At 39.0% G+C, this 11884-nt stretch overlaps 1 protein-coding gene across 1 annotated transcript; it reads right to left on the bottom strand.

Annotated features, from left to right (window-relative positions):
- Positions 1 to 3193: 3193 nt before the first annotated feature.
- On the bottom strand, positions 3194 to 9176 carry pou4f4 (POU class 4 homeobox 4). The gene is made up of 2 exons (XM_008428483.3): positions 8574 to 9176; positions 3194 to 7520 (listed from the first exon to the last, which is right to left on the bottom strand). Exons 1-2 carry the CDS (start codon positions 8691 to 8693, stop codon positions 6588 to 6590), a joined length of 1053 nt encoding a protein of 350 aa, XP_008426705.1. The 5' UTR covers positions 8694 to 9176; the 3' UTR covers positions 3194 to 6587.
- Positions 9177 to 11884: the final 2708 nt, after the last annotated feature.

The raw sequence follows: 11884 nt of genomic DNA, 5'->3' as shown, positions 1-11884 counted from the left end.
CTTGAAGAAGCAGGCCTACATATATGCCAGGGAAATATACGTTTAAGTCTGACATCCAGAGAAAATGTAGTGCCTTACCTCTGAATGTAAGGCGCTGAGGAAGCTGTATGTGATGTTACTTCCTTCTTTGATAACAACACATTGGAGACATGTTGACTGACTGAAGTTTAAAGGTTGGGAGGAAAGTGTATTTGTGTCCAACCACATCAGCTCTTCTCCTGCTTCGCGCTGAAGGAAGTCTGCTGTCTGACTTCCTCTTGTTTGGATCTGACATGAGAAAACACAGAGGATGAAAATGAGGTCTCCCAATCCTTAATTATTTAAATCAAACAATTACCCACAGCTATCTGGGGAAAAGCTCTTTTATCCGCTCTTCCAGAGCATCCAGGGTGGAGTCTGGAGTGGAAGACACATCGCATGGAGAAGAGCAGAAAACACACAGTCATTTTTCTGTAAGATTTGAATTATTAAAAGAGCTATTTTAAACTGCACAGGTGCTCTGTAGATCGCAGGCTTAGATCAGGGGCCTTCTGAAAAGCAACAAAGATTTCCACTAAATAAGAAAACTCCAGCACAGGTTTGTCTGGAGAAATACTATCAAAGAAAACATGAACACCTGGAGGAAGTCAACAAAGTCTGACTTTGATACAACTATTTCTCTTTTAAAAAACAACAACAAAGAAACAAAATTCAGAAATATTTTGATATGTAGCTATACATCTTATTTCTTTTACATAAGATTAAATAATATTTCTATAACCGCTTCTGAGGACATTATGAGAAGAATTTGGTCAAATTCCTGCTTCTCTCTTATTGTTGTTCTCTGAATATTTGCATTCCGTCAGTTTGTTTCAGTAAAACTTGATCCACTGCTCACATTGATTACACGGTCAATTATATATAATTTATAGGTCTCAACTGGAGAGCCGCTCCACCATTAAACTTTGATGAAGCCATGTACTACATTCTTTGTTATAGACCAACATGCCAGCCAGCCACTGTCTGGTAGGCACTGAAAAAATAGAGAAAAGAAAAAAATCAATAAGACACATTTATTTATTTATTACAAAAAATGTTAAATACAATAAGGATAACACATCAAAAAAAGATTACCCATCATGTACAATGGGTAAGCAAATACTTGCTTGTTTTTTTATATTTAATAAATGTGTTTTAACAGAATAAAAGGCAAACTAAGCAGTTCATATACAAAACAAACAAAAACATTGTTTCCGATAGGTTTTTTGTCGATGTGTCTAAGTTATTTACATTAACTTATAAAGGCTACAAAAGCTGAAATGCTGAATATTTCAAATCAAGATGACTTCCTATGTCACATAAGACTAAATGTTTACCAATAAGAATAACAAAACTACTCTAAAACTATTGAACTAATATGGGGGAAATGTATGTTGTTACCATTAAAACACTTTATATGGTAGAAAATAGTAACGGAAGAATTGTTTGGGATATTTATTTCCTTTTGCTGGCCCTCCGGTGGCCCCCAGGTGCTTGTTTGGGGTCCCGCTGCTGTGTCCTGTATTGTGTTGCTCCGAAGGGGACCGGGGCCTGAGCTCCTGTTATACAACACACAACTGCAGCTTCTTAACAAACACCCTCAGAAATCAATAGTATCATAACAGCTTATATTTATTATTCATTAATAATGTGTTTATGGACCCAAACCACCCACTGAACCAAGTTGGGATGAAATGTGTATGTGTGTGTGTGTGTGTGTGTGTGTGTGTGTTTTTACATGGCTTTTTTCTTCATAAGATGAAGACTGAAGTTTTGTTACTGTGATAAAAATGTGAATCTACATTAAACGACCTAGAAGTGAAGCTTTACAAAATGGTTTATACTATGGACACATTTATTATATAGGTATGACTCACATTTTTAAATGTATTTTTTGTCCTTAGTCAATGGGCTTTGTCACGTAAAAACAATAATAGCACTTAGTATATTATGAAAATCATCTTAATAATGTTAAATGTTGTGGACCCGACCCCGGATAAGAGGAAGGAAATGGATGGATGGATGGATGTTGTGGACAACGTAAGCAGCAATAATAATAATAATAAAAAATTAATTTTAAAGGATCACTGATTTTAAGGAGCCAATATTTATATAAAAATGAGTATGCAATAATAAATATATATTATTTGAAGTCTCAGACGTTTAAACTTTATGCTTTCCACAAAGTAAAACAAATTAAACAAAAAAAACTGTTCATCAAATAATACTTTGCGTTTACCTGATATACCTTATTGCTTTATCCTAACTAATTCAAATCCTTCAAATCATATTAGTTTAAATGTTTGACTTTTCCCCACAAATTTTAAGGCTGCGCTCTTTATTTCATTTGTAAATTCAAAAATGTCATGAAGATTTTTCAAATATCTCACCATCAGTCGTTATTTCAAATGATGCATGTTAAATGATCCATAGCTACAGATGCGGTGGAGTCATTTACACTTTTTAATTTATTTATTATTATTTATCAAATTTAAATGTTAACGTGAGCTCTAACGTTTAAAAACAACATGCAGACATTTCCACCAGGGAATTAAACTAAACTGTTAATATGCACAAAATTCGCTTGTTTTATATCATTATCCATATTCTTTAAATTAATGTATTCACTTTTTAAAGTTTCAGCTTAAACCACCTGGGACATATGCAACAATGATCTATTTTTAGTTCTCGCTGCGTCTTATGTTGGTCTTGTGTTCATGATGTCAACCTTTTTTTAGCTCTGATCTCGACATTTTTATTGTATTTATTATTATTTTAAATATAAGCTTTTAAAACGCTCAGAAACCGGAACTTTTCATCTGCTCAGCTAAGAAACTGAAAACGGCACCGGGCACGACGGGATAGAGCCGTGTAGACTTCATAGCCTGCAAAGTTGATCAATATGAGAGTCACTCAAGTATCAGATCCTATTCATCACCGCTGGGAAAGCAGCTTTCAGACGGAGCTCCTTCACCTCTGGGGCTTCTCCTGTTTCAGAGCGGCAGCTGCTCAGCCCCGCGCGCAAAACACGCGCAGTGTCTCCAAGAGGCGCAAACACAGGAGCACCGCACATCCAAGATCGTGTTGCACGCGCAGCACCGTTAAATGTTTACTTAAAAAAAAAAAAATATCACAATGACCAGCAGGTAAAACGATGAAGAAAGGCTTTCAGAAGTAAAACGTGCACAGTTTATTTCAGCTTCTGTAGCTTTACAGAGACACATTTGAAGCACACTTTCACAAATGAAATGTTTTCTTTTTCCAGAATAAATTAAATTCAAATAAATAACAATTCAACATAAAAAAATAAAAGTAATAATAAAGTCTTCTCAGAAGTGTTGAAAAATATGTATAAATAAGGCCGACTACACCTCCCTTCATCAGCATATCTACAAAGTGCGCTCCACAAACGGGTCAGTGATCAGAAGAAGTCGAAATGATTCGTTTACATGAAGGCGGGGAGAACAACAACACTACTCATAATAATCTGATTGTCGAAGCATCATCGCGGTGAACAGGTTTTACACGTCAGTGAGTCTTCTACTGGCCTAATTCAGCCAGTGGCAGAGAAAACAAACAGAACAGAAAGCACGTCCAAGAACCAACCAGAGTGTTCAAAATCACCAGAAATGTGCCATCACTTGCGTAATGAGGTAGACGCACAGCTACGCCGTGTTAATGTGTGTATCCGTGCGTGTTTACATACGTGAGTGTGTGTTTGCGTTTTATTGCAATGCATTCACTTTAGAAATGAGGAAGGGGACATGATGGTTAGGAGGGGGGCAGTGTTGGTCATTTTGGAGCAAAACGCGCAGAATCATCAACCCCTCTCCTGCGTTTCTGCAGAGGAACCCATGACGCTGATTGCACGTACTGCGCACCAGATTCTGACATATTTTATCTTTTTCTACTCGTTTGGTCTGATTTGTCCCCCCAAATAGTGAGAAACCCAACAAAAACATCTGGGAGGAAAATTCAATACATATCAATGACATTTTCCACACACGGAAGTGCATATATTCACAAATATGTACACTGATAAATATAAAAAGAACTATCCGGGCCACAGAGGGAAATATGAACTATTTTTCCTCATTTCCCGCTGTTAGTATTTTCATTTTTGTACAATAATTACTTTTTCAACCACAATGGTCGCTTTTTCTCTTCAGTCAGAGAGCAGCAGTTTATTCTGTGGAGATGCAAACAGCTTTGAAAGTCACTGAGTCCTTTTTCTGTCTGCGGTTCCACTGTCAGGACCAAACAAGGTACACGGTGTGAGGCAGAACACAAAAGTTCCTGTTTACACATGATGAGCGGTGAAAAGTCCGCAGGTGTCCCCGAGTCACATCTGAGCTGAATGACGCACCGAACTGTGTGATTTTTGCTCAAAAAAGTACAATTCTGCGACCTGCGGTTAGGGAGGCTCTCAAACAACACGCTGCTGTTCAAAATACACTGTAAAAATGAATTTTGCAAGGTATTAAACTTAAGTACTTTTTTAGTTATTGGTTTGAATGCAAAATGTTAAATGATGGTTAAATTCTAACAACATTGATATTTTTTATGTAAATAAATGGATAAAACCCCACTAAACAGTCAGATTAAAATTTAAAGCTGCAAGCCAAACTTTTCTGTAACATTTTTAAAATTGCCTAAAATATAGTTTTTTCAGTTCATAAATTTGTTTTTCTATATTGTTTGAAGTTTTGCTTATTTAATTGAGATAAAATCTGCCCTCCCAAAAACCAGCTTACACAATCTATTATGACATCATGAAAGGCACTGGGATGGCACTGAGCATATCCTGTTGTACTTTCCCTACAATGTATACAGCTGCAGCACTTTGTCACAACTTAGTTGCAAGACAACCAGTCAAATATACTTTGCCTACCATAGTGATTACTGATGCAAAGGTTGATTCTTGGGATACAATCATTGAAACAAAGAACTCCATATAATTCATTTTCATTAAACCCTTTGTATTTAATGAAATCTTCACTAGAGATTCATAATTCATTATTGTCAGTGTGTATTTGTTAGAGAACATACATGACTGGATAACATCATTAACTGAAGAGGTTGTAAGTTCAGTCAACCAGTTTGGCGACAATGTTAATGCTAAAGTCCAACTTGCTAGCATCCTGAACATGCTAGCCCAGAGGCAGCTATTGCTAAGGAATGGATCAACTTAGCTGTGGTTGTCATTGAAAGGTTTACACGTCTTCTTCTGATAGAGTCCATAGGACGTTCATTAGCAATGATATCTTCATGGTTAAGAAAGTAAGCAAGCTAGCGAGTTGACATTAGCTCTGGCACTGTTGCTAAACTAGCTCAGTCTGAAAACTTAAATTGTAGGTGAAACTCTGAAACTTTCTCAACCTCAAATCTTATGATAGTTTTGGATGTGCATATTAATTCCCACTAAGACCCATAAAAATATATCAGCCTTTCTTTTCTTAACTAATGAGAATAACAGTAACGTAATTTATTTAAAAAAAAAGAATCAGAAGAAAGTACATAATGTGAGAATTTAACCATTAATAAAAATGTTTTTTTTCATTCAAATTAAAATTCAATGGGCATTAATTAATACTCTACAAAATTTATTTTTACAGTGTTGACATAAGTCGTTTTTCGTGATTTCAGTGGCATTATATGCCTTTATTGCAAACCAAATATTATTATTTTATTTTTAGCATTAGATTAAAACCTCGATGGACTGAATGACTTTAATAAGTCAAAATTTAACAATTTTATTTTGACACATTTTAAAAATGGGCATGCATTCAGTATCTTAATCAAATGTCTCTTAGTGGGTTAACTTGTAATATTTTTCCTCAGAAATAATTTTAAAATTAAATCCAACAAAATGTAAAAATGTAGAAGCTTAACTGGTTCATTTTAACCAAATTAGCCAAGTAATTTAAAGTAGTTAAGTTTTGTCAGTGTATCGATTATTCAGATTCTGTCAGGAATGTAGGTTTTTTTCCTTCATAAAAGATGCCAGTTTAATTTCTCTGAAATTAAAACTAACATCAGTTGCCTTTCTATTTATGAATGAAAATATATAAAAATCATATTAAATTGAGGAAAAAGATGATGTGACTTGTTTTAACCCTTGTGCGTGCGAGGACTGAGGCAAACGAAGAGAACCGAGGCAAATGATACAGGTTTTACGTTTGTGGGGTCAGTTGGACCCCATTTCTACATACAAGGGTTATGACAGTCGATCTGAAACGGTATTTTTTATCTGGTATCTTTCTTGGGAAAGAAGCAAATTTACTAAACTTATATTTTGAAACAACATATTATGTATTTGAATGTGCGAAGCCAGACTGGCGTCATTTAAGACTCAATAAGAGATTGTGAAACTTGTTTTGAGTGCGCATCTTTGCGGCCCTGGCTGTGCGCCACGCAGAGCCTCTTCCCGCGGGAAAAAGGCGCAGGTACCGTGCTTGTACCTTGTTGATTCTGACAGTGCGGCGCCAGCAGACCAGCCTCAGCAGCTTGTCTCTGGTTTGTCTCTGTGGAAACCGGCTCAGAGACCCTCGGGTCTGTCGCAGTCTGCTTCAGTGCGTCGCAGAAAACTTCATCCGTTTCTGTTTTTGCCTCTGATTGCAAAACCAAACGCGGACCACGTTCTTTTTCAGATCCAGCTTCTCGGCGATCGCGGCAATCTTCTCCGACGACGGCCGCGGCTGCACGGCGAAATACGCCTCCAGGGAGCGCTTCTCCGGCGCGGCGATGGACGTGCGTTTCCTCTTCTTATCGCCGCCGTTGAAGATCTCTGGCTTGGACATCTTCTCCCTCTGCGCCCGCTCCGCCTCCTCCAGCCAGGCCTCCAGGATGGGCTTCAGGGCCACCATGTTGTTGTGTGAGAGGGTCAGGGATTCGAACCTGCAGATGGTGCTCTGGCTCAGGCAGCCGACCCCGGGGATCTTGAGGTTGGCCAGCGCCGCTCCCACGTCAGCCTGAGTGACGCCCAGTTTGATCCGCCTCTGCTTGAAGCGCTCAGCGAACGACTCCAGCTCCCGCGGGTCGGGCTCCGCGTCCCCGCCAGCGCTCCCCAGGGAGCCGTGGGAGCCCAGCGCGTGCGGATGCATGTTCATGGACTGGGTGTGGTGGTGGTGGTGCTGCATGTGGTTGATGGCCGACATGTGGGCCGCGGCGTGAGCCGTGTGCGAGGCCGTGGAGCAGACGTCCGAGCCGGGCATGCCTCCCAGAGAAATCCCCGGGGTGAGATGGTCAAGCAGGTCTCCTTCCAGTCCCTGCGCCGGCTGGTGGTGCGCGGGGTGGTGGTGTGAGGTGAGCACCGACGGGTGGTGCAGGTGCGCGGAGGAGGAGGTTGGGGTGCAGGTCATGCTGGTCATGGTGGTCATGGTGTGGTAGGTGGCGTCTGGCTTGAACGGGTGGCTCTTCTGGGCCACGATGTCCACGGCGGCGAGAGCCTCGGCTCTCTGCAGCAGCGTCTCATCGAAGCCGGCGAAGATGTTGCCCTGAAGCTGAGAGTGGAGGAAGAACAGAGGCAGAGCCGTCAGAGCCGTCAGAGCCGTCAGAGCAATCTGCCACCAAACCAACACTGCTGCTGCTAATTCAACTGACGGACGGAGAGCGCCAAACTCTCTCTGCTTGTTCTAATATTTAAAAACAATGAATTATTTGATAGTTTAACATAAAACACATGTAAAAGAAATAAAAATGCAAAAAATTATTTAAAAATATATTTAAATTTGAAACCAAAACTTAACATAGTTTTAGAGGAAAAATCACAAAAAAGAGGAAGAATTTGTTTAAATTTGCCACCATGATCATTTTGAGCCGTGTGAACATTTTATAAACCTCCAAAGAAAAAACTTTGACTAGATTTTTTTAACCTCGGTTTTCCAACCTGTCAGCGGCTCCTTGCTACAGCCACGGCAGCGTGTCCGCGTGGAAGGATATTCATTTAAAATTTATATTTACGATCTCCTGAATTATTCCTGCGGACGATGAAACGAGACCAGTTTGAATATGAATGGGACAATATGAGAAAAGACGAGTTCACTCCACGCACTGTGCATCCATCTTTAACTTTTCTTTCGCTTTCAGACGCATCGTGGAAGCGCAGCATCCGTTTTCCTTCTCTAAAGAACATTTTCAGGATTTCTACAATTTAAATCCTTTAAGAACATTACAACACAATCATATGATGGAGACCTTTATTTTTATTTATGTTGAGCAAAGTACAAACTAACAAATTCTCCAACTTATAACTTTTAAGGCTGTTTTAATTAAACAGTTTCGTTTGTAGACAAAATGTGCCGTTGAGATCACACATTAATCTATTTTTATAATTTTTGCTTTACATTTTTTAAAGCTGTAAAACGGATTTAGACGGAATTAAAAGTTGTTGGTGGGAATTTACGCATTTTACCCACTAAAGTAAGTAATTAAGAAACATCCTTATACTTTTAAGTCCTCTATGCGAATCCTCCCCCCAAAAAAAGTCTTCATTTTGCGGCTGGTTTGCGCTTTTTTTTGTTATGAAGTTTCGCGGTCAGGAAGGTGAGACTCACCGACGGCGTGGGCAGGCAGGCCCTGCGGATGGCCTCGGAGCTGGAGTGCAGGGGCGTGTATTTGGGTTCGTGCAGGATGGGGTGCATACTGAAAGGCTGCTTGCTGTTCATCGACATCATGATTGCAGAAGTGAGGGAGGGTCGCTGTCCGACGTCCTCGTTCAGCTCCGTTTTGGGGATTTTACCTAGAGAGAAACGCCTCGCAGAGGAATAAAAAACAACCTGCCGCTCGCAGAGGTGCTTTGGATGGAAAAAAAAAAAAAAAAAAAGAAAAGTCACCCGGATCGGACTCAGGGAGTTTCGCCTTTAAGTCAGGGAAGGAAAAAAAAAAGGTAAGGAGCAGTAACTCCTGGACTCCTGTGGACCTTCAGTCTGCTGTTCCACTCTGAATGACTCCTATAATAAAGATGCTGCCTGCCTCCGGCGCCTATATTAGACCACTGCCTCACAGGCTGCTCCTCATTGGAGGACCGGTCCTCCTCCCGCTGCGTTCCTCCGCCAATCACATGGAGAAACCTGGCTGTGGCCACACCCACAACCAGAGGGACGCTTTGTGGTAGCACTCTGCTGAAGAAATGTTTCTTTAACATTTGCAGATTAGAACCGGGACAACAAAAAGCTATGTCAGAATCACCAAGATTTCCATAACCAGGCATCTACTGCAAGTTGTAAAAATCTGCATTATTAAAACTTAAAGTTAGAAAAAGTGTCAGTTCTGTACAAAGCTTTACAAAAACTGTTGTACTTGTTTATATATTCCAACCACAAACTTGGGATTTGCTGTGACAGATCAACACAAAGTGGAAGAAAAAGAATGAACTGTGGGTTATTGATGAGAACATTTTGAAAAGTGTGGAGTGTATAGGTGTTGAGCCCTGTTTCTCTGTCTGCTGTGTTTCTTGGTCTTCCTGATGTTGTTTGGTCACTAAAGTCCTTTAACACACCTCTGAGGCCTTCACAGGACAACTGGATTTATACTGAGATGAAATCACAACCAGGTAGACCTCTGGAGGCAGGTAGTTACAATTCAAGTTTTATTATACAAACTGCACTTCTCTGATTTTTATTAGTAACAAAATATTGACATGTATGGCTTTCTTTCCATTTCACAGTGACATCGCATAAACTTCCAGTGAAACACACCAAAGTTGTAGCAAGAAAAAAAAAGTGAAGTATTTATGAATATTTTTGCAGAGTGTTCTATAAATTTCCCAGTAAGAAAATAGTTATTAAGCCTTTTAGTCTACAAAAAAAAAGTGAAATTAACTTCCAGCATATAGGTCTATTTTTCTTCTGTGGTTCACAAAGGCATTTCATGCAAATTGTTTTAATTGTAACAAAAAGCCATTAAAGTAGGTTTTAATTAATGAAAAAAATATCCAAATGCCTCCAGATCAACCCATTTACTTTTCTTAACTACTAACACGTAAATTAATTGTGGTTCATTCACTTTCTGGCTGTGAGAAGTGACGCTCTGCTCTCCATAAACACGCCCACCTCTCAATTAAACAATAAACAGGCCTGAATGGAACAACCAGCAGACAATGAAATATTTACACATGAACTGCTAGAGGTCAGAGGTCACAGCCTGCTAGTAAGGCAGGGGTTCTCACAAACTGGGTAATTATGCCCATAACACCCAAAGTCTCCTTTCTTAGTGGGAGGGATATGAATATTTGGCAGTGCTCCCTGCCTCCATCTCTGATATGTGTCATCTATAAACATTAAAAACAAAAACTTGCCTACTATAAATATGATAAATAATTGTTACTGGTTCTTAAAAAATAGACATTAAAAATGCTATTCTCCCACGTATTGATTGATTTCATTCAAGCATTTTAATGGAAAGTTGAGTGGAGGGAAAAAGTCTCCACAGTTGCAACAGGGATAACCTCCCCCTGAAGTGGGTTCAGTGCTTCAAGAAACTTTTCACACAGACATATCCAGGGCTTGAGTTACAACTTCATGAGCCAAAAGGAGAGATGGTCTGATAATCAATGGTCCAAATTAATCTTTTCACATCTTCAAAGTTAACGTGTTTTATTTTAAAATCAATATGTCAGCGTCTGAAGGAACAGTAAAGCAGCACAGAATATAGGTGGGATGTTTTTACAAACAGTAACATTTTGGGGACATTCTTAACCAGAAGGCTGACATTTCTGTAATAAAATCCCTTTTTACTGGTTTTATGCAAAAGTCACTCTTTCTGAAAAATGATTTTTTTTTAGCTGGCAGTTTACACAAAGTTGTCATTCTGCATGCAATGAATCTGAATGACATACAAGTTTCATTTATAAAACTGATCTCCTCAGATAAATGTACAATTCATGATACATCTACCTGTATTTATGGAGTTGCTGGTACTTTGAATATTGGAGAATCAATCAGTCTAAAAATTAATAAAGGGAAGAAAGTGTGCTCAAAAATGACAAAATCTTTTTGTACACCGTTTATACTTATTCGTCATGTGGACAGTGCCACACAAACACACACAGGACAAACACTCATGCACACAGTCACTTTTAAAGACAATTTAGAGACCAATAAACCTAACATGCAATTTTTGGCATGTGGGAGGAAACTGGAGTTGCCAGAGAAATTATTTGCATTCTTCGGGAGAAAATGCAAACTTCATGAAAGAACCCAAAATATATGTCAGATCAGAAGAACAAGATCCAAGTCAGATGAAAAATGAAAATAACTAATAAATGATATCAAGTTGTTTCAAGAATATCAAAATAAATAATGCTGGGTAAAAAAAAAAAAAGATGTTTAGGAAGTTGCGGGAAATCAATTTATAATAAATTGATTTTTAATTGGCCAAACAAAAAGACTTGTCTCTCTAATTCTCTCTAGTCTTTTCAGGCCAGATTCCTAAATGTTCATTGTGAGGATATGTTACATGACCTCATGCCCTGGATGAAACAATCTGCAAATGTCTGCATGCAAATTCATCTTGAAATGATGCAACTGAGGTAAAATCGTCCCTATATATATGTTGCATCAAGTGAGAAGAACTTTTAAATGTCAGAGAAGTACCAGCTTTATTGAAGTTGATGGTCATTTTTGTGTCATGCTCTGAAGGCAGGAACTCAGAAACAAACTCTCAACCATCCTTTATCACTTTATTTGATGCTACAGTTGTGTTTTTTTCCCTTGGGAATCAGCTCTGAATGTGTCAGAAACAGAATTTTCACAGGCTTTTTTCCAACAAGCATCCTTCGTCTGTACCATGTAACAGGATCTGTGTTGCTCTTGTTACTCTGCCTCTTGCTCTTCAGTCTGTGGCTGAACCGCCAACCCTGACTCAC

This window comes from Poecilia reticulata, chromosome 14 (assembly GCF_904066995.2).
Source record: "Poecilia reticulata chromosome 14, P_reticulata-male-v2, whole genome shotgun sequence".
In the NCBI taxonomy this organism is placed as follows: Eukaryota; Metazoa; Chordata; class Actinopteri; order Cyprinodontiformes; family Poeciliidae; genus Poecilia; species Poecilia reticulata.
The sequence above is the reverse complement of the archived record's forward strand: the minus strand, read 5'-3'. Positions and strand labels throughout refer to the sequence as shown.

Coding starts and splice junctions, on each gene's coding strand:
- pou4f4 (XM_008428483.3), bottom strand. CDS start 8,693: ATGATGTCGATGAACAGCAAGCAGCCTTTCAGTATGCACCCCATCCTG. Junction 7,521..8,573: donor CCTGCCTGCCCACGCCGTCG/GTGAGTCTCACC, acceptor CTCCACTCTCAG/CTTCAGGGCAACATCTTCGC.